The sequence below is a fragment of the Dipodomys spectabilis genome, unplaced genomic scaffold, assembly GCF_019054845.1.
Source record: "Dipodomys spectabilis isolate Male_0828 unplaced genomic scaffold, ASM1905484v1 ptg000067l, whole genome shotgun sequence".
In the NCBI taxonomy this organism is placed as follows: domain Eukaryota; kingdom Metazoa; phylum Chordata; class Mammalia; order Rodentia; family Heteromyidae; genus Dipodomys; species Dipodomys spectabilis.
In genome coordinates this window covers 2,710,604-2,732,387 of record NW_024870744.1, presented here as the reverse complement: position 1 = coordinate 2,732,387, position 21,784 = coordinate 2,710,604, and the positions used below count along the sequence as shown (strand labels likewise).

Sequence of the window (21,784 nt, the reverse complement as noted above, 5' to 3'; positions counted from 1 at the left end):
TGTGAGGGCTAACAGGTGAGGTAGGTGGGAGTTGAGGTGGGTCTGGGCACAGAGAGGGAGGGGCCAGCTGTGTGGTGGAACTCGTAGGCAGTGAGGAGCTCAGATCTGGGTGGAGCTGAGGACCAAGGTGGGCCTAATGCTTACATATGCTTTCCTGCTCAGGCTGACTCTGAACTGTTATCCTTTAGATCACAGCCTCTTGAGTAGCTAGGATTACAGGTGGAAGCCATTAGCAACTAGCATGCTTCTTGCAAGTCCCCCTACCCTCTCTTTCACCCTAATTATTCATTTATGAAGTCAAGGTCAAATGTTAGGGTGTAAATTCTAAGAGATTACTGTTGAGTGCTGTAGCTGGACCCCAGGCCTAACATACAGGTGGTATAGCTGGCTCAGAGCTGACATATGGTTAGGTGACTGAATGAAAGCAGAGCTGGTAGAAGAGGAGTGCCAGGGCACACCTAGGAATTGGAACTTGATGGAATTTTCCTCTTCCAAGTAGCAGAAGGCTATGGGTTTAATTCCTGGCACTGCAAACACACAGACACACACACACACTTCACAAGTTACTTCTGTTGGTGAGGCCCCCCCCTACCCCCCCTGTCCTGGGTCTTGAACTCTGGGCCTGGGTGCTGTCCCTCAGCTCTTCAGCTCAAGGCGAGCACTCTACCACTTGAGCTACAGCACCACTTCCAGTTTTCTAATGGTTTATTGGAGATAAGAGTCTCACGGACTTCCCTGCCAGGGCTGGCTTTGAACAGCGATCCTCAGGTCTCAGCCTCGTGAGTAGCTAGGATGACAGGGGTGAGCCGCCGGCGCCCGGTATGGTGGTGAGGCTTCTTGAGATAAACATTCGTGCCCTGGGTTCTTTGGCAGCTGGCAAGCACCCATGAATTGGTAGCCATGTCTTCTTTGGATTGGGTGATGGAGATTGAATCTAGGGTCCCTCTGCCCCTGGTCTCAGCCAGGTATCCTGGCCCCCAGGGGGTGTGTGTGTGTGTGTAAGACATTTCCTTATTTTGGCCTCTCATCTCTTGGCCCTCACTTGGGATCCATGCGTGAGTGCGTGAGTACTGCCCATCACCGGCACAGCCCGGCACATCAGCTTTTGCTGACACACCGAGGCCACACTGGATTCTACGCGCAGTTTTGTCTCTTGGAAGCCCGAGGCCTCGCGGCGGGACGGCGTGGAGCCCGGGAGCACAGGCCGCGGCGGGGCGGAGGGAGCTCCGGGCCCAGAACGGCGGATTCCGCCGGCAAGGCCGCGGCCTTCCGCGGCCACCGCCCTCGCTTCCGCGCCTGGCCTCCCGGCGCCATCTTTGAACCTGGAACCCGTACTTCACTTCCGCAGGTCTCTGTGCCCAGAAGGAGCTGCACGTTCTTAAGCGAGTCCCTTCTTGGAGGTATCCCAAACCGGTCACGCTTATGGCAGTGTCTGTAAGAAGCATTAAGTCTCCATTTTTCTTCTTAGGATTTGGGGAAACATTATACGACCAGTTCAAAAATGGTGCCGCCAGCCTCAATTGCCGGGCCTTCCGCTCACGGAGGCGCGGGGAGGGGGAGGGTCGGAGGTCGCGCCTGAGTGCGCAGGCGCGAGTGGGCGGGCCCGTCACCATAGCAACCTGCGTGCAGCCCGGGCTGGCTCTCCGAGCGGGAACCGCGGGTGTTGCGGAGCTGGCGACCGGCGGGAATGCGAATGCCGAGGGTCCCGGGAGGTCCGGGCCGCTGCAAGACGAGACCCTGGGCGTGGCGTCCGTGCCCTCGCAGTGGAGGGTCGCCCAGGGCATCCGCGGGGAGACGGTGAGGGCGCGGGCCGCGCTCCGGGGGCCGCGGGCGGGCGGGGCGGGACGCGGGGCCGGCGCCGCGGCCGGGCCCGGCTCCGAGGCGGGGCCGCTGTTACCCACGAGTGCCCACCGGGGGTCGCCTGGGCCCACCCCGTCCCGACTGCGCATGACGAAAAAGTGAAGGCAGCTGATCTGTGAGGACCCCACTTGGAATGGGTTTTCCGTAAAGTTTTTAATGACTTTAATTGCGATAGGTAGCTGGGCTTAATCGAAAGTCCACACAAAGGGCTGGGAAGGTGGCTCAGGGGTAGAGTGCTTGCCTAGCATGCCTGAGGCCCTGGGTTCGATGCCTCAGTACCACATAAGCAGGAAAAGCCAGAAGTAGCACTGTGGCTCAAGTGGTAGAGTACTAGCCTTGAGCAATAGGAGCTCAGGGACAGTGCCCAGGACCTGAGTTCAAACGCCCCCCCCCCCCCTGCCCGTATACACACAAGCATTCTGTTGAGATGAAGGAAGGTCTGACTCTGGTTTCCCCCAGATAGAGCATGGGTGCAGATTTGAGCTTCTGCACATTGGAGGTCCATCAGCCATGGAGGGAGACTTGGATGATGGAAGGAGATGAACTCCCCTTTTGCTGCCTTTCACACCTGTAATCCTAGCTACTCAGGAGGAGGCTGAGCTATGAGTATTGCTGTTGTAAGTCAGCCCAGGCAAGAAAGTCTGTGAGACTCTCATCTCCAATTCAATCACAGAAAAAGTTGGAAGTGTCCCTGTGGCTCAAGTGGTAGTCTTGAGTAGCGAGAGGGGCTCAGGGACAGTGCCCAGGCCCTGAGGTCAGGCCTCAGGATGGGCAGAAAAATATGAAGGTAAGTTTCATTCAGATGTTCTTTGAGGGGCTGGGAAGGTGGCTCAGTGGTAGAGCACTTGCCTCGCATGCATGAGGCCCTGGGTTCGATTCCTCAGCACCACATAAACAAAAAGGAAAAAAGCCGGAAGTGGCGCTGTGGCTCAAGTGGTAGAGTGCTAGCCTTGAGCTGAAGAGCTGAGGGACAGCGCCCAGGCCCAGAGTTCAGGCCCCACGACTGGAACCAAAAAAAAACCACCAAAAAACAAATGTTCTTTGAGCAGACTTGGAGAAACCAGAGTAAGCTGAGTAAAGCAGTTCAGACTGACCACTTGGCTGGTGGGAAGGCTTTGGTCTCCTGGGAGATTGGCAGATCTGTTTTTTTCTCTTGAACTCGGCCTGGGCACAGTCCCTGTTCTTTTGCTTAAGGCTAGTGCTCTACCACTTGATCCACAGGGCCACTTGCATTTCTTTTCTGTTTATGTAGTACTGAGGAATTGAACCCTGGGCTTCATGTCTACTAGGCAAGCACTCTACCACTAAGCCACATTCCCAGCCCCTGGCGGATCTGTTCGAAGAAGTGTGGGGAGCTGGAGAAGATTAAGGGAGAGTAGTCCCAGGTGAAGTCTGAAGTCTGGTAAGGACAGGAAATCAAAAAGGCCACTGGTTGGCTGTAATCTTCTTAGCTACTCAAGAGGCTGAGATCTGAGGATCACGGTTTGAAGCCAGCTTTGGCAGGAAAGTCCTTTAGATTCTTTTTTTTTTTGGTCCAGTCGTGGGGCCTGAACTCTGGGCCTGGGTGCTATCCCTCAGCTCAAGGCTAGTGCTCTACCACTTGAGCCACAGCACCACTTCTGGCTTTTTTTCTTTTTGCTTATGTGGTGCTGAGGAATCGAACCCAGGGCTTCATGCATGTGAGGCAAGCGCTCTACCACTGAGCCACCTTCCCAGCCCCAGTCCTTTAGATTCTTAACTCCAACTGGTCACTCAAAAGCCAAAGTGGAGCTGTTGCTTAAATAGATCACTATCTTTGAGGGAAAAAAAACTAAAGGAGCCGGATGACAGTGGTTCATGCCTATAATCCTAGCTACTCAGGAGGCTGTGATCTGAGGATCACGGTTCAAGGCCAGCCCAGAGAGGAAAGTCCTTGAAACTTATCTCCAGTTAACCACCAGAAAACCAGAAGTGGCACAGTGGCTCTAGTGATAGAGCATTTGCCTTGAGCTGAAGAGCTGAGGGACAGCACCCAGGTCCAGATTTTAAGCCCTAGGACCTACCAAAAAACCAAAACAAAACCTTGTGCTGAGTACTGGTTGCTCACTCCTGTGTTACTAGCTACTCAACAGACTGAATCTGATGATTACAGTTCAAAGCTAGCTTCTGCAGGAAAGTCTGTGAGACTCTTATCTTCAATTGACCACCAAGAAGTCAGAAGTGGATCTGTGGCTCTGGTGGTCTAGTGTTAGCTTTGAGTGGAAATTGAGATGGTTAAGCTACAGTGCCAGCACACATACACACAAAAGAAAGGCCTTGCGTTGTAAGGATATGGTCTTCCAATCCTGAGTGAAAATGAGCTGTGCATTTCCCAGAAGAGGAAATGCAGGTTGCTGAAACCCTTTATAGTCTAGGTCACCAACGTTAGGGATGTTTCCAGGAAATATTGATCTTGAGAACACATAGGTGTCTTGCCTGAGGCCTTCATGTCTGCAGTTGTCCAGCCAGGATCTGAGCTGGCTCCAGCCCCTTCCTAACTGGGCTTTTGCTGCACAGGCCAAAAGCACATTCGGGTCATGTTAGTTCAGTCTGCCCCATCTTGAAGGTAAATATACCTTTTATGGGGCTGGGAAGGTGGCTCAGTGGTAGAGCGCTTGCCTTGCATGCCTGAGGCCCTGGGTTCGATTCCTCAGCACCACATACACAGAAAAAGCTGGAAGTGGGTGCTATGGCTCAAGTGGTAGAGTGCCTTGAGCTGAACAGCTCAGAACAGTGCCCAGGCCCAGAGTTCAAGCTCCATGACCAGAAAAAAAAAATACGTTTTATGCACTGACATTCAAACTGTTTTCCTGAAAATTCAGATTTTAGGAGATGCTGGGATGGGACTTACTGATGCAGTAAGGATCAGTGAGATGAGGGAGACTGAGGGGAGATTGGGGAGCAGAGGATGAGATCAAGGCCCCTAAAGTTTCTTTTGGATAGCTTCTTTTTTTTTTTGGTTGGTTGTGAGGCTTGAACTCTGGGCCTGGGCACTGGGCCTCAGCTCTTTAGCTCAAGGCTAGCGCTCTATCACTTGAGCCTTAGCACCACTTCCAGTTTTCTGAGTGGTTTATTGGAGATAAGAATCTCATGGCCTTTGCTGCCTGGGCTGGTTTGAACCATGATCCTCAAATATCAGCCACCTGAGTAGCTAGGATTACAGGCATGAGCTGGCACCCAGCTTCTTTTTTTTTTTATTTTTTTAAAATTTATTTTATTTTATTTGTGAACATACTGTACAGAGGGGTTACAATTACATGGGCAGGATAATGCGTACATTTCTTACCAAGCATTGCAGCCTCCTCCTTTGTTTATCCTTCACATCCATTCCCAGCCTCCCCCCTCCCCCCCCAGTCCCAATCCTCCCCCCCTCCCCCCCAGCTTCTTTTTAACTCTCTCTCTCTCTGTGTATATATATGTATATAATGTATGTATATATATATATATATATATATATTTTTTTTTTTTTTTTTTGTCTTCTCTTTTAGTACTGGGGATCAAATCCAGGATGTTTTACTTGTAAGAGATTCTTTTTTTTTTTTTTTTTTGCCAGTTGTGGGAGCTGAACTCTGGGCCTGGGCACTGTTCCTCAGCTCTTCAGCTCAAGGTTAGCGCTCTACCACTTGAGCCACAGCACCACTCTGGCTTTTTCTGCTTATGTGGTGCTGAGGAATCAAACCCAGGGCTTGAACTCTGGGCCTGGGCGCTGTCCCTCAGCTCTTCAGCTCAAGGCTAGCGCTCTACCACTTGAGCAACAGCGCCACTTCCGGTTTTCTGGTGGTTTATTGGAGATAGGAGTCTCACGGTCTTTCCTGCCCGGGCTGGCTTTGAACCGCGATCCTCAGATCTCAGCCTCCTGAGTAGCTAGGATTACAGGCGTGAGCCACCAGCGCCCGGCTTGACCTTGAGTATTATAGGCAAGCACTCTGTCACTGAGCTTCAACCCTAGCCTAACAAAAGCTTCTTAAACTTAATTTTATTTAACCAGTGCCAGTTTGATGAACCATAGGATGTTTCCAGTTTTTCTTTATTATCAATGAACTCTTTGATGTGTGTTGTAACTAAATTTTTATTTGGTTTCTTTATTTGGTAAGTTCTTCTAGAAGAGTTGAACATTGCAACATTGTAATATATTTGTGTTTCAAGAGGGATTTAAAAAGCAAAACATTAAATGTTAATGATCTAACTTCTTTTCTTGCTATGTCCTGAACTGTTGACAGAGCAAAGGATCCTAAACTTGGTTAGAGTTGGGGATTCTCCCCCCTCCCCCCCAGTAATCTAGGTTTGAATTTAGGCTTGCCTTGTGCTTTTTTAGCCTCCTAGCTTAGCTGGTGCTCTACCACTTGAGTCATGTCAGTGGCCTGGCTTTTTTTTTTTTTTTTTGGGTCCAGTCGTGGGTCCTGAACTCTGGGCCTGGGCACTGTCCCTCAGCTCTTCAGCTCAAGGCTAGCGCTCTACCACTTGAGCCACAGCACCACTCTGGCTTTTTCTGCTTATGTGGTGCTGAGGAATCAAACCCAGGGCCTCATGCATGCAAGGCAAGCACTCTGCCACTGAGCCACCTTCCCAGCCCAGTGACCTGGCTTTTTGCTGGTTATTTTAGAGGTGGTGTCTCATGGACTTTTCTGACCAAGGTGACCTCAGACCTTGGTCTGGATTTCAATCTCCTGAGTAGCTAGGATTACAGGTGTGAGCCGTCCATGCTCCAGTAGGATTGCAGATTTTAATTAGGGGCTTGGCCTGGGCCAGCCAGTGACCTTTTTCCTGCAGAATGGGTACTGTGAGTTCTTGGAATGTGATGGCCAATTCCAAGCCACAGAACTGCTCAGAGGGGGGAAGTTTGTATGTTGGCTCCCATTGAGGTATCTGAGCTGGGGCTGTCCTAACCAGCCCCATGCTTCTTTTTATTTATTTATTTATTTAGGGATTCCTGGGGCTTGAGCTTAGGGCCTGGACACTGTCCCTGAGCTTCTTTGCTCAAGGCTAGCGCTCTACCAATTGAGAGCCACAGCGCTACTTCCAGCTTTTTCTGTTCATGTGGTACTGAAGAATTGAACCTAGGGCTTCATGCATGTTAGGCAAGCACTCTACCACTAAGCCACATTCCCAGCCACTCTTGGCTTTTCTGCTGGTTAATTGGAGATAAGACTTTTGTGGACTTTCTTTCCTGGGTTGACTTTGAACTGCGATCCTTCAGACCTCAACATTCTGTGTAGCTACCATCACAGGCCTGAGACAGCTCGTGTGTGTGTGTTGGTCATAGAGCTTGAACTCAGGGTGTAGGCAGTATCCCTGAGCTTTTTCTGCTCAAAGCTAGGGCTCTATCACTTTGAGCCACAGCTCTACTTCTGTTTTTTTGGTGTTTTTTTTTTGGAGATGAGTCTTACGAGCTTTTCCTGCCACAATGGTTTTGAACTGCAATCCTCAGATATCAGCATACTGAGAAACTAGGATTACAGATGTGAGCCACCAACTCCTGGCTCTAGGTGTTTGTTTGTTGTTGTTGTTGTTTTTGTCGGGCGTGGGGCCTGAACTCTGGGCCTGGGCGCTGGCCCTCAGCTCTTCAGCTCAAGGCGAGCGCTCTACCACTTGAGCCACAGCGCCACTTCCGGCCTTTTCTGCTTATGTGGTGCTGAAGAATTAAACCCAGGCCTCATGCATGTGAGGCAAGCGCTCTACCACTGAGCCAACCTCCTAGCCTTCCAGGTAGTTTTTAATTTTGAAAATTCATAATTTTTTCTCACTATGTAATCCAGGATGACCTTGATTTCCTAATTCTCCCGGTTCTGCCTCTTTATTACAGGTGTGAAACACCACACCTGGCCTGTTGTAACCAGTTTGCTGTTCATTGACTTCCACTTCCCTGCCTGTGCTGCCTTCCCCTCTGTTGGGCACCTGGCCGTTCTTCTGTGGTGGGTGCTGCCTTTCACTAAGAGTTTGAGTGCCCTGAGGACAGGGTGCTGGTCTGGTGTATTTTTCCACCTCCCAGAAAATGCTGCATTGAAAATTCCATCCCTGGGGCTGGGAAGGTGGCTCAGTGGCAGAGCGCTTGCCTTGCATGCCTGAGGCCCTGGGTTCGATTCCTCAGCACCACATAAGCAGAAGAAAAAAAAAAGCCAGAAGTGGCGCTGTGGCTCAAGTGGTAGAGCACTAGCCTTGAGCTGAAGAGCTGAGGTACAGTGCACAGGCCCTGAGTTCAGGCCCCACAATTGGACCCCCCCCCCCAAAAAAAAAAGAAAAAAAAGGAGAAAATTCCACCCCTGGCCTGGGCTGTCCTCCAGGGCCTCACCAGCCCTCGCCCTGCCTCTACCCTCCCTCACCCTAGATTTGGTCATCCTTGGCCCTTGCCATGCTGCAGGGCATGGCGCCCCCTGCTGGATAGTGTGGGCTTGCAAGCTGCTGTACTGACTTGAAGCAGCGCTTTTTTTGTTTGTTTGTTTTTGTTTTTTGGTTGTGGGGTTTGAACTTTGGGCTTGGGCGCTGTCCCCTGTGCTCTTCAGCTCAAGGTGAGTGCTATACCACTTGAGCCACAGCGCCACTTCTGGTTTTCCAGTAGTTTATTGGAGATAAGGGTCTCATGGACTTTCCTGCCTGGGCTGGCTTTGAACCATGATCCTCAGATCTCAGCCTCCTGAGTAGCTAGAATTACAGGCGTGAGCCACCAGCGCCTGGCTTGAAGCAGCTTTAAATGCATGGTGCCCAACCTTTCTGAGAGTGGCAGACAGTTTTTCTCTCCCTCCTTCCCCCCCACCCCTTACTTTCTGACAGTTCTGGGGCTTGAATTCTGGGCTTGGGCACTGTCCTAGAGCTTTTGCTCAGTGCTAGCACTCTACCACTTGAGCCACAGCACCACTTGTGGCTTTTTCCTGGGCAGTTTATTGGAGATCAGAGTCTCATGGACTTTCCTGCCCAGGCTGGCTTCAAACTGTGATGCTCAGATCTCAGCCTCTTGAGTAGCTAGGATTACAGGTGTGAGCCACCAGCGCCTGATTTCAGTTTTTGAACTTAGGGTCAGGGTGCTGTCTCTGAGCCCTGTTCTAAAGGCTAGCAATCTACCACTTTGAGTCACGGTGTCACTTCTGGTTTTTTGGTAGTTAATTAGAGTTGAGTCTCCACAGATCTCAGCCTCCTGAGTAGTGAGGATTACAGACGTGAGCCACCAGTGCCTACAGCCAGACAGTTTTGATACTAGTCTTTAATCCAGGGAACACGTGAAGAGCTGCAGACACACACACACACACACACACACACACACACACACACACACACACACACACACACACACACACACACACACACACACACACACTATGCCAGAGTGGTCAGCGGTAAGTGCTTCCCAGTGTGCTGTGCTGATCCTGGCTTCTGTGAAGTTTCTTTCTCTGCTCGACTCTAGGCCACGTGATCCTCTGAGCAGCATTTGCGTGTTCAGGTGAATGTCAGGCTGGCCATGGGTGCTGGCCAGGGTCGCCTGTGCCTTTGGCCTGTTCGAGAGCAGTGGAGGGGTCATCTTGACTCCTGGCACATCCAGTCTCCATCTCGAGTGCACCTGAGCCTTGGGTAGGAGGCATAGGAGCTTGAGGTCCTGAGGGAAAAGGAGGGGCTGAGGGGAATCTGAGTGACTGCGTGCCTTGGAGTGGCCATGAGAATAGGGGTGACGGAGCTGGGGGCCGGTGGCTCGTGCCTGTCATCTTAGCTACTCAGGAGGCTGAGATCAAAGCCAGCCCAGGCAGGAAAGTCTGTGAGACTTTTTTTTTTTTTTTTTTGTCGGTCGTGGGGCTTGAACTCTGGGCCTGGGCGCTGTCCCTCAGCTCTTCAGCTCAAGGCGAGCACTCTACCACTTGAGCTACAGCGCCACTTCTGGTTTTCTGGTGGTTTATTGGAGATAGGAGTCTCACGGTCTCTCCTGCCCGGGCTGGCTTTGAACCTCGATCCTCAGATCTCAGCCTCTTGAGTAGCTAGGATTACAGGCGTGAGCCACCAGCGCCCGGCTTGTGAGACTCTTAATCTCCAATAAAACACCAGAAATCCAGAAGTGGTGCTGTGGCTCACATGGTAGAGCGCTCGCCTTGAGATGAAGAGCTGAGGGACAGCGCCCAGGCCCAGAGTTCGAGCCCCACGGCCAACAAAAAAAAGAAAAAAGAAAAGGGGGTGATGGGTTGAGGTGCAGTCAGAGGAGGAGTGCTTGCTTATACAAGGCCTTGGGTTCCATCCTCAGAGCCACAGAAGAAAGGAAGAGCCCGGCTGGGCACTGGTAGCTCAGGAGGCTGAGATCTGAGAATCGCAGTACAAAGCCAGCCTGGGCAGGAAAGTCTGGGAGATTCTTTTGTTTTGTTGTTCATGGGGCTTGAACTCTGGGCCTGGGTGCTGTCCCTTAGCTCAAGACTAACGTTCTACCACTTGAGCCACAGCGCCACTTCCACCTTTTATGTGGTGCTGAGGAATTGAACCCAGGGCCTCATGCATGCAAGGCAAGTACTCTACCACTGAGCCACCTTCCCAGCCCGTCTGGGAGACTCTTATCTCCAATTGGCCACCAGAAAAACTGGCAATGGTGTTGTGGCTCAAAGTGGTAGAGCGCCAGCCTTGAGTGTAAAAGCTCAGGGACAGTGCCCAGGACAAAAAATAAAAATTGAAAAAAGGAAGGCGGGGGGGGGGGGGGGGGGGAGGGTATGATTCCCGGCCAGCTGGAGTTCCGGATGTGGCTGGTTTGGAGGACGGCCAGCAGCGCCTGGCCAGGGAGTGCCCAGTGTGGGGTGAGCCAGCAGAGCCAGCAGAGGTGAGGGGGCCCTGCCCTGGCCGCAGGCCATCCCAGCGCCTCGTCAGCACCCCTCCAGTTGAGCAGACCATGGGAAGGGGTGTCTCACAACTCCTCTGCCTACTGAATACGGTTTCTGCAGATAGCTATTGTTGAAAAAACTGTTTCCCTCCTTGAACCCAGGGTGAGCCTTTGCTAGGCTGGTGCTGTTCCACTTGAGCCATATATAGATAGATATACACACATATACACATACGTGTATAAATATATATGTATATACATATACACATATATATAGATGGTTAGTCATGGGGCTTGAACTCTGGGCCTGGGCACTGTCCCTCGGCTCTTCAGCTCAAGGCAAGCACTGTATAGCTTGAGCCATAGCTTGGTAGTTAATTGGAGGCAAGGGTCTCATGGACTTTCCTGCTTGGGCTGGCTCTGAACTGTGATCCTCAGATCTCAGCCTCCTGAGTAGCTAGGAGTACAGGCATGAGCCACTGGTGCCCAGCTGTATCTTGTTTTTACTGGTCATTTTGGAGATGGAACATAGTGACTTTTTTACTTGGGCTGGCCCTGATATGGTGATCCTCCAGATCTCAGCCTCCTGAGAGGCTGAGAATTGTTTCACCATGGACACATCTTAGAGACAGGGGATTGGATTCTGCCTAGGACTGACTTTGCCCTGCTCCTCCCACCCTGTGGCCATACTGCAGGAGGAGTGCCTTGTGGGACAGGTGTGGAACACCTGGTTGCCAAGGCAACGTGAGTGTGACTGACCCAGCCTCCTTTAACCCTTGCAGCTGAGGGTGTGGGAGAGCTGGGTCATCCCAGCCCAGCGTGTGTGTGTGTGTGTGTGTGTGTGTGTGTGTGTGTGTGTGTACGTACGCACGCGCGCTCATTTCCTCTGTCATGCTGTACTCCCAAGCTGATTGACCAGGGCTAGGTGGGCAGCAGAGGCCTGGGCCAGGGAGCCTTGTTGTAGGAGTAGCAACATCTACCCAGCCCCAGGCAGGCGCTTCCTGCAGCTGCTCCTGGAGCTCACTGGGCAGGGAAGTGGGGTGGCCCTGGGCGGCCCGGGGCCTCTCCGTCTCAGCACTACTGGCCTCTCATCTTTCCTCTGCACCTGCCTTTCTGCCTGTGGCCCTGGGCGGTTCCTGGCTTCGGGGTGTATGCCAGCTTTCAAATCCAGTCACAAGCAGTGCCGCTCACTAAATCTTTTTTTTTTTTTTTTCTTGTCGATCGTGGGGCCTGAACTCTGGGCCTGGGCACTGTCCCTCAGCTCTTCAGCTCAAGGCTAGCGCTCTACCACTTGAGCCACAGCGCCACTTCCAGCTTTTTTCTTTTTGCTTATGTGGTGCTGAGGAATCGAACCCAGGGCCTCATGCATGCAAGGCAAGCGCTCTACCACTGAGCCACCTGCCCAGCCGCCACTAAATCTTACTCTTTTTTTTGGGACGTGAACTGTGTAAGGCGTTGGTCCCTGAGTTTTTCCTGAAGGCTCGTGCTCTACCATATGAACCACAGATTCACTTTTCTTTTTTCTTTTTTTTTATGGTTAAGTGGTGATAATTATTATTTTTTTTTGGTCAGTCGTGGGGCTTGAGCGCTGGGCCTGGGCGCTGTCCCTCAGCTCTTCAGCTCAAGGCAAGTGCCCCACCACTTGAGCCACAGCGCCACTTCCTGTTTTCTGGTGGTTGATTGGAGATAAAGAGTCTCATAGTCTTTCCTTGCCTGGGATGGCTTTGAACCTTGATCCTCAGATCTCAGCCTCTTGAGTAGCTAGGATTTATAGGCGTGAGCCACTGGCACCCTGCTTTGATAAGAATCTTTTTTTGTTGTTGTGGGGCCTGAACTCTGGGCCTGGGTGCTGTCCCTCAGCTCTCCAGCTCAAGCCAAGCGCTCTACCACTTGAGCCATAGCACCACTTCTGGCTTTTTCTGCTTATGTGGTGCTGAGGAATCAAACCCAGGGCCTCATGCATGCAAGGCAAGCACTCTACCACTGAGCCACCTTCCCAGCCCCCATAAGAATCTTATAGACCTTTCTGCCTGAGCTGATTTTCACCCATGAGCCTCAGTTTTTAGCCTTCTGAGTAGCTAGGATTACAGGTGTGAGCCACCGGTGCCCAGCTGAGCTGAGGCTTTGCTCTGGCTCTCCTGCCCCAGCCTAGGACTCCTTCTTGCAGCGTGGGACTCTCTTTCTCTTCTCAGCTTGTATTTTACTGCCACGGAGGTCTCCTCCTTCGTATGGTGACTGCCCCACCTCAGTTAGCATCTCTACTTCTGCCCAAGTACCTGGGGTTTTCCATATTATTTATTCCTGTCTGTCTGTCTGTCTCTCTCTCTCTCACACACACACCAGTTTCCATTGAAGCACTGAAGCACAGGAATCTTGCATGTCTTGTCCCATTTTGGCTGTGTGTACACAACTGAACCTCTTCTTCCTGCCAAACCCCATGCCAAATGCCAGGGACGCAGGGGTGAGCTAGTTCCCATAGGAATAGATGCCTGCTTTACGGGCTGGAAGGACTGTGGTGCTACAAAGAGGGGGATGGCGCCTGTGGTGGGCACGCGTGCCTTCATGGAGGCCTGGTTCCCATGTGCCCCGTCGGCCTGTGGGTGGCCATGTGTGCAGGGGCTCTGCCGGAGGACAGCGGGCGCGGCGCTGGCTCGCACGGGCCTCTTAGTAAAGCTTAGAAGTGTGACGAAGCTGGTTGGCATTTCCTTGCTGAGTTGATGCCTGCACTTGTTCCCAGCAGAGCGAGGAGGTCCTTGCAGACAGGTGGCAGCGTGGAGGGAGCGCGGGTCTTCCTTCCACCTTCTGGCGCATTCGGTGGTGGGAGGAGGGCGCTGCAGGGTGCTGGGAGTAGTCTCTGGCCAAGCCCTCTGCGGGTGGCCAGGTCTGAGGAACTTCTCAGTTTCGTAGCCACGTGGCCCCTGCTGGCTCCAAGAGGCAACCTTCTTACCTGCTAGCATCTGAGCCGCATCCTCCCTCCCCTCCATAGATTGCTAGCACAAGTCCCAGTGTAGCTCTTACTGGCTTATTTTGGTCACATGACCATAGCTGAGCCAATCACTGGCTAGGGAAAGATACAGCACTCTGGCTGGCTGCCTGGAAGTGCTGTCCTCAGTGAACATTGGGGGTTGAGGGGTCATCTTCAACCCCAACCACCGGGGAGGGGCGGCGTTTCCTCCTAGTGACAAGAAGAGGGGACACTGGACACATGAAGCAACCAGATATCAAGTAGCCTGAGACAGTGCAGCCAGTAGTTATTTGGAAGAGGTGAGGGCGCTTGTAGGCATGCGTGCAGCCACATGATGATGCTGGTTTATTCTTCCTAGAAAAGTTGCCAGACAGCCAGCATCGCCACTGCTGAAGTGTCCACCCAGGCCCGGAAGCATGCAGATGCCCAGGTGCAGACGGAGGCCCCCGAGCCAGTGGCTGTGCTGCCTTTGCCCCGGCGCCACAGCCCGCGGCTGCTGGCCTTCCTCCGCAGGGTGGAGGCCATGGTCATCCGGGAGCTGAGCAAGAACTGGCAGAGCCACGCCTTCGATGGCTTCGAGGTGAACTGGGCTGAGCCGCAGCAGACGGTAGGACCTGGGCTGCCAGCCCAGGCTGGAGCCTGCCCACACCCCCCCAGAGCCCTCTAGGTTTCGGTGGCACTAGTGCCAGCTGCCGCTCTTAATTTCTGCTGCTCCTTGAGTCCTGGCACCTGTTCTGGGAGTTGGTGCTGCCAGACCGTCCGTCTCCGTGCTGGGGAGGTAGAGGCCACAGAGCTGTGCCTCAGGCGGGCCGTGCCTCCCATGCCCTTGTACAGGAAGCGCTTCTCTGGGCTGGCGCTGATCCGGCGCCTCTGCTGTGGCATGGTCTCTCCTGCTCACGGCACCCGAGGTCCTCCCGCCCATGGCTTCCTGTGCAACTGGGGGCACTGTAAACAAAACCAGAGCAACACTGCTTGGCATTGGTGGCTCGCACCTATAATCCTAACTATTCAAGGGGTTGACATCTAAAGATTATAATTCAAAGCCGCCCTCAGGAAGTCAAATCCAAGAGACTCTTATGGCCAACTAGCAAAATGCTGGCACTGAGTGTTGCTCAAATGGTAGAGCACCAACCCTGAGCAAAAACGCTTAAGAATGTGATGCCCTGATTTCAAGCCCCAAGACTTGCACACTCAAAAAAATAATTTTAGCTGGGTGCTGATGGCTCACGCCTGTAATCCTAGCTACTCAGGAGGCTGAGGTCTGAGGATCGTGTTTCAAAGCCAGCACGGGCAGGAAAAGTTGATGAGACTCTTAATCTCCAATAAACCACTAGAAAACCAGAAGTGGCACTGTGGCTCAAGAGGTAGAGCACTTGCCTTGAGCTGAAGAGCTCAGGGACAGCGCCCAAGCCCAGAGTTCAAGCCCCACGACTGACCAAAAAAAAAAACAAAAACAAAAAACCATGTACCACTGAAAAGACAACCCCGAAGCTGGCTTGTGTAACACACACACGAGGCCATGCTAGCCCTTTGTTGGCATGCAGTTTGGTGAGGCTGAGTCCGCACACTGTGCAGTGGGCCCAGCCTGCCGGCCTGTGCGTCCTTGCATGGGGTCTCGGGAGCGCCGCGGAGCCTCGGGTGTGCAGCTTGGACTCTGCTTCTCGGGCTCCGTCTTCCTGGCTTTCAGAAGCAGCCTGTGAGGGGCGATGGTAGGGTGAAGGCTTTGTACTGTCTTCCAGGGCTGGGCAGTGGATGTGGACAGCTTTTTGGGCCTGGCTACCCAGGCCAGATGCTGCCATGGGGCCACGGCTGGGTGTCTTTGGGGCTGGGCTAGCGGACGGCTTGTGTCCGCAGGTGTCCTGTCTGCACACGCTGTGCTACCCCCCTGCCCAGGCGCAGGGGCTGCACGTGACCAGCATTTCCTGGAATGCCACGGGCTCTGTGCTGGCCTGTGCCTATGGCCGGTGAGTAGCAGCCGGGACGGTGGGGGCCGTGGGAGACCTCCGACACGCACGGCCTGTGTGCTCCACGGATGTGGCCACTCTAGGTCAGCCAGGCAAGAAAAGTGCAGGGGAGCAGGGCTGCATAGCAGCCCGCCTTTCCTTTGCCATTTCTCTGTGCCTGTGTTTTGATTCCCCTTCACTCCTCTCCAGGGCCTCGGACTCTCTCTCGAGAGCATCGTGCCCTGGAGGTGCCACTGGTGCACCCTGAGTGCTGTGTCTGGGTGGTAGGGGGCACTGGCGAACCCTTTTCTGTTCGAGCGCTCCTGGCTGTGTCCTTGCGCAGGCTGGACGACGGTGACTGGAGCACACTCAAGTCCTTTGTGTGTGCCTGGAACCTGGACCGGCGCCGTCTGAACCCCCAGCAGCCGCTGGCAGTGGTGGAGGTGCCCAGCTCCGTCATGTGCCTGGCCTTCCACCCCACGCAGCCCGCCCACATCGCAGGCGAGTGTCCGCCCCATGCCAGCCTCTCCACCTCAGCCTCTCTGTGCTAGCCTCCCCTCTCCCCCTCCCAGGCTGGCTTCCTTCCCTGCAGAGGTGGCCAGGGGCAGGCCCAAGGGCTGGTACCACAGCTTGCTGGGGAGAAGGCAAGGCTGCCCCAGGCACAGGCTGGGCATGGAAGGGGCATGTGGGAGGAAGGGGCATGTGGTGCACTGAGCGGAGACACGGCGCCCTGGGCTGCGTGCGGTGGTGAGGCTCCCTGGGGTGCGGCCAGGGGCACCGAGGCCCCCTGCAGGGACTTTCAGGGCAGAGGCTGTTGGTCCTGGCTGCGTGGCTGGTGCCTGTCTGGGAAGCCGCAGTGCTGGGTGCGGCCGAGCTGATGCCAGGCCCGGCTCCCGGCAGGAGGGCTGTACAATGGCGAGGTGCTGGTGTGGGACGTGAGCCGGCCCGAAGACCCCCTGCTGTGGCGCACAGGCCTGACTGACGACACCCACACGGACCCTGTGTACCAGGTCAGGTGTAGAGGGCGCGGGGAGCAGGACTGGAGGCCCCTGTCCTCTTAGGGGGAGTCAGCAGGGCTGGGCCTCTGGACAGCTGTGCACTCCAGGGCTCCACCCGTCCCAGCCTCCCCAGCCTCTGGGACTACAGGAGGCTGCATGAGCTGCGGCACGTAGCTCATCTGCCTCTCTGGGTGCTGGGACCCTGTGTGCCCCAGGTGGGTGAGGCTGGGCCCTGCGCCACCTGGGAGCGGGGACGGTGGGGACGGGGACCGCTGTGGCCCGTGCTTTCTCACTGTCCGCCCGCTGTCTCCTCAGGTTCTGTGGCTGCCGGAGCCGCAGCACAGTCACCGGTTCCAGGTGCTGAGCGTGGCCACGGACGGGAAGGTGCTGCTGTGGCAGGGGGTGGGGGCCGGCCAGCTGCAGCTCACGGAGGGCTTCGCCGTGGTCGTGCAGCAGCTGCCGCGGAGCAGCAAGCTGAAGAAGGTAGGGCCGCAAGGATGGCTGTGGCCCCCGGGGCGGCCGTGGGGACCCGGGGACCCGAAGCCCCGGACCTCACGGCCGCCTCTTCTTCACAGCCGTCGCGGGGCGAGACCGAGGTGGGCGCCACCGCCGTGTCCTTCTCCAGCTTCGACCCCAGCCTTTTTGTTCTGGCCACGGAAGGCGGCTTCCCCATCAAGTGCTCGCTGGCTGCCGAGGAGGCGGCGCTCACACGCATGCCCAGCTCAGTGCCCCTGCGGGCCCCGGCGCAGTTCACCTTCTCTCCCCATGGGGGCCCCATCTACTCTGTGAGCTGCTCCCCCTTCCACAGGTGTGGAGCCCGGCGGGAGCCAGGCTGAGCCTCTGGTGATTGGTCCTGGCTGGCCCTTTGGGAGGACCCTACCCTCTGTGTGGGGAGCGAAGGGAGCCCTGGCAGTGCCTGCAGCCCCGGTGCCCATCCCCATGTCTGGCTCTGCTCTGCACCCCACGCAGGAATCTCTTCCTGAGCGCGGGGACGGATGGCCACGTCCACCTCTACTCCATGCTGCAGGCCCAGCCCCTGACCTCGCTGCAGCTGTCCCACAAGTACCTGTTCGCCGTGCGCTGGTCCCCCGTGCGGCCCCTGGTTTTCGCAGCTGCTTCTGGGGACGGTAGGAAAAGGCCACAGGCCTTATTCCAGGGGTGCTAGGGGCTGCGCTGGGGACCGACTGCCCATGGGGCCAAGATGGCCTTCCATGGCAGGTGGGGTGATCTTAGGTTCCTAACCACCTCCCTCTGCAGGTGATGTGCAGCTGTTTGATCTCCAAAAAAGCTCCCAGAAGCCCACAGCGTCCATCATGCAGACCCAGGACGGAAGCCCTGTGTACTGTCTGGAATTTAACAGCCAGCAGACGCGGCTCTTGGCTGCTGGTGACGCCAAGGGCACGGTGAAGGTGTGGCAGCTGAGCTCGGCCTTCACGGAGCAGGGGCCCCGGGAGACGGAGGACTTGGACCGGCTGGCCTCGGAGATAGCCACGTGAGGGAAGCAGGGGTGAGGCTCTGCGAGCTGTGGGCCTCTGCTGTGAGCAAATGAAGAGACGTTTCTAGGGGGAAGAGTCCTTTATTGTCTTTGACATGAAAACAGAATATTGTCTTTGACATGAAAACAGAAAACGAGGGTGGGGGGACAGGACGGAGGGAGCCAGCTGCTCGGGTTTTCTAGGCTGGAATGAGGGCAGCTGGTTCAAGACACACGTGTGGGTCCCCACAGCAACATGGCGATTGTGACCAGACCAGAGCGGTTTATGGAAGCACCGTTTTCTACTAAGTCTTAACCACGCTAAGCAGGCTCACGGTTACACTGGAAGTAAGCGTGTGGAATATTCTCAGTGGGCACAGAGGAAGTCACATGCAGCAGGGCAAGCAGTGTGGGGGGCAGGCTAGCCGAGATCAGTTCACGAAGAGCGAGCGGGTGAACTCCACGTAGTCAAAGGCCGTGGGGAGCTCGCGGCCCTTGCCGTCCACGTAGGGCTTCATGTGGGACACGCAGTAGTCCGCTTGTTCCCGGGTCAGGTTCTGGAGGGAGGGAGCAGTCAGCTTGGGCGGGCACCGAGTTCAAGTTCCAGGTGTAATGGAACTTGTGCCCGAGCCTGCTGCAAGCCCGGGGACCCTGACCTGCCCGGGGCTCACCTGGTAGAGCTCCTCCTTGGTGACGTATGGCTTCCCCTCGGAGCTGAGGGCCCGGAAGGCGCTCTCGATCTCCTCGCTGGACTTGACGTTTTCTGTCTCGCGGCTGATCATGAAGGCCATGTATTCTTGCAGGGAGACGTGGCCATCCCTGAAGGGCACGGGGCGGGCACCGTGAGCAGCCGGGTGGGCGGAGTCCAGGCCTGCGCCGCCCGTCGCCTGTCACCACAGCTTACCTGTTGGGGTCCACGGTGTCCAGGATTGCTTCAAACTCCGGGTCGGGTTCTCCTTCCTCCACCATGGGGAGATCGTAGCCCAGGGAGCGCAGGCAGGACTTGAACTCCTGATGGTTCAGTCGGCCAGACTTGTCCTTGTCGAAGTGTCTGTAACAGGGGCCAGGCTGCTCAGCGCACAGGCCCTGCCGCCCATCTGCCCCACCGGACTGGGGCCATACTCACTTGAACATCATGCTGAACTCCTTGAGGGCCTCCTCCGTCACCCCTGTCGTGTTCCTGGAAGACCGGCAGTAGTAGGGATGGGGCCCTCCCTTCTGCGCACCAGCCCTGGCTGCCGTGCCGTGTGGCAGTACCAGTACCCCCTCCCCCAGGGCACTCCTCCCTCAGGCACCTGGCCTGGATCTGCTGCTCCAGGTTGTGCTGCATGCGCATGCCCAGCTGGTCCAGCTGGTCCCACTGCTGCGCCAGGCCCACGGTGCTGTGCTCGGTGTACTTGTTGTCCAGGATGAGGGCTTCCTCCATGGCGGCTCCCAGGTCCTCAATCTTCTTGAGCTGGCTTCTCATGGCTCGGATCTCCTGGTGCTTGCGCTGTGGGTAGGGCACAGAAGTGTGGGGACAGGACTCCCCTTTAGGACCTGTCCAAGTCTGTACAACCTCCCTCCCTCCTGGAAAGGGAACAGCACTGGAGTGAAGTGCAGCAATCCAAATGAGTTGGAGCCAGCGGGTGGACTTCTGGCCAAGTCTACTGTGGACAGCAAGGCCTTGTGCTTTCCCATGAAGGGCAGCAACCATAGAAGACATTATTTAGCTTGAGGTGGCTGGCGGCAAGAATTCCACCACTTGATTCTCACCTCCAGCCCAAAGACTCTCAAAGCCCCTGGAGCTTTAAGTAAAGAGAATGAGGCTCTGCGCCTAAGAGCAGACCTGGTGGGGGCAGGGGTGGGAAGGGAGAGGGCTGGCACTGGGCCCAAAGCTCTAGGGTCACTCACTTTTGTAGCCTCCAGCTGGGACTCAAGGGTTCCGGATTCTTCCACCATGCAGGACCTGGACACAGAAGTGCAGTGAGGATGGGGCCTGACCTCAATAGCCAGCTCAGGATGGACTTTCCTCTGAACGAGGCCCTGAGGAAGCGCCGTGCGTGGGCCTGCTCTTCCTAACTGGCCCCGGAGCCAGGTTGGGTCTCCTGGCGTAGAGCCCCTTGGCTCTCTGGGCCTCCAGGGGCCATTTGCAAAGTGGGTTTGTCTCCCGTGGGAGTAGGTGGGCTGCTGGCCTAGCTGGTCACCCTTCTCTGCAGATAACGGCAGGGCCCGCAGTGTGGCGGAGCCTCCTGCAGGTCTGAGTGAGCTGACGGGCTGAGGTGGGACTGGCATCGCTGAGACGGAACCCTGAACCCGGGCTCTGCCATCTACACTTAGCCAGGGCTGCGTTCTGAGAGCGAGGTGGGCCTCTGCGCCTGCCCCTCCCCAGGGTAACAGTGAGGCCACAGGCTACTGGTGAACGAAGACAACACACGAGTAGGGGTCACGTGCAGGGGCAGGGTCACACGGTGAGCACGGCCTTAGTCTGAGCCCCGTTTCCGCTGTACCCACGTTTGCCGTGGCTCACCCGTGTGAGCCCAGCGAGCCAGGGCAAGCCCTAGAGATGCCCAAGTTCAAAGTGCTCCAGCAAGGCAAGGCACCACGACCCCTCCTACCCCAGCAGGCGAGACTCAGGCAGGCCCCGTCCCCAGGGAAAAGGACACCCCAGGACCTGGGGCGGGAGGCAGGGCCAGTGCAGTGGAGGGGACAGACCCTCCTCCCAAGCGGCCAGGGCGTGGGTTAGTCAGAAAGCAGAGCCGCCTGGGAAGTCCAGAGTGCATTGGTAAAACCACAGTGAGGGAAGAAGAGAAATAAGAGGAGAAAAACCTTCCAGACAGATCATCCCCAACTTCATACTGATAGACACGAATGACCCGACGGTATGCTATGCTATGCAAAGAAAAGAAACCAAATGAATACACCAGAGGGGGCGAGGCAAGAGCACACGAGACACGCGCCACAGCCCAAGCTGGCAGCGCACGGGCAAGGGGACCCTGCCACCGGGGGGAAGCAGGAAGTGGCCTGGCGGCCCACCCTGGGGCAGGTCACGAGGGCACTGGGCCAGGCGGGACAGGGCTTGAGAGGAGCCACGGGGGAGGGGGCACGGCACAGCGCACACAAGACCAGAGCAGCAGACAGCGCGAGAGGGCAGAGCCTGTGCCCCAGCCACGGGCGGCGGGATGCTGCTGTTCTTCCCTTCCTGCCCTGACTGGTTTGGGAAGCGCTCTCCCATTAGCAGCTTTATGCCCCTGATGCGTGTATTTGCCATCTGCAGACCTTTTGGGGGCCAGCTAGGCCATTCTGGCTCAGTGAGCCTGGCCTGTATGGTAGGCCTGGGCAGAGGCCTGGGCTTTGCAAAGAGGCCCCTGCCAGAATCGGGGACAGCCCTGCAACGTTCTGGGCTCCTCCAAGCCCTGTCTCCATCCCCCATTGTAACAATGGGAGTCCCTGCCTTCTGCTAGGGCTCTGAGCTCTGGGGCAGCTGGGGTCTGTACAGCTCCCCACTGCACCCAGCCCGAGTCCTCAGCTGTCAGCAGCCTCATGCCCATTGACCATCTAGGGATACTATGGTCTCTGGGGACACATTGGGGAAACAGGCAGAGGAGGCTGATGAATCCCAGTAACCCAACAGACATGGCATTCCTGGAGTCTTTGGACTCGGCTCTGGCCCCCTTGCCCAGCGCGTCCCCACCTGCAGGGACAGGAACCACGGGCAAGGTGAGAGTGGCACCCCGCCTGGCGGCCACAGCAGGCTTCATAGGGACA

The 21,784-nt window shown here is 55.8% G+C and overlaps 2 protein-coding genes across 5 annotated transcripts in view; one reads left to right on the top strand and one right to left on the bottom strand.

Annotated features, from left to right (window-relative positions):
• The first annotated feature begins 1,051 nt into the window (after positions 1-1,051).
• Positions 1,052-18,132, top strand: Dync2i2 (dynein 2 intermediate chain 2). Its single transcript, XM_042680873.1, has 10 exons — positions 1,052-1,331; positions 1,469-1,797; positions 13,981-14,229; positions 15,477-15,586; positions 15,909-16,066; positions 16,466-16,575; positions 16,879-17,046; positions 17,139-17,371; positions 17,533-17,690; positions 17,821-18,132. Exons 1-10 carry the CDS (start codon positions 1,052-1,054, stop codon positions 18,057-18,059), a joined length of 2,034 nt encoding a protein of 677 aa, XP_042536807.1. The 3' UTR covers positions 18,060-18,132.
• Positions 18,133-18,148: 16 nt separating this feature from the next.
• Sptan1 (spectrin alpha, non-erythrocytic 1) overlaps positions 18,149-21,784 on the bottom strand; it is a 76,761-nt gene continuing 73,125 nt past the window's right edge. For all 4 annotated transcript variants that reach the window (XM_042680982.1, XM_042680983.1, XM_042680984.1 and 1 more), the window contains 6 exons: positions 19,931-19,985; positions 19,333-19,529; positions 19,164-19,217; positions 18,942-19,088; positions 18,709-18,856; positions 18,149-18,594 (listed from right to left, as the gene is read on the bottom strand). In XM_042680982.1, coding sequence (XP_042536916.1) covers positions 18,469-18,594; positions 18,709-18,856; positions 18,942-19,088; positions 19,164-19,217; positions 19,333-19,529; positions 19,931-19,985 — 727 coding nt within the window. In that variant the 3' untranslated portion in view covers positions 18,149-18,468. The remainder of the gene's footprint in view (positions 18,595-18,708; positions 18,857-18,941; positions 19,089-19,163; positions 19,218-19,332; positions 19,530-19,930; positions 19,986-21,784) is intronic.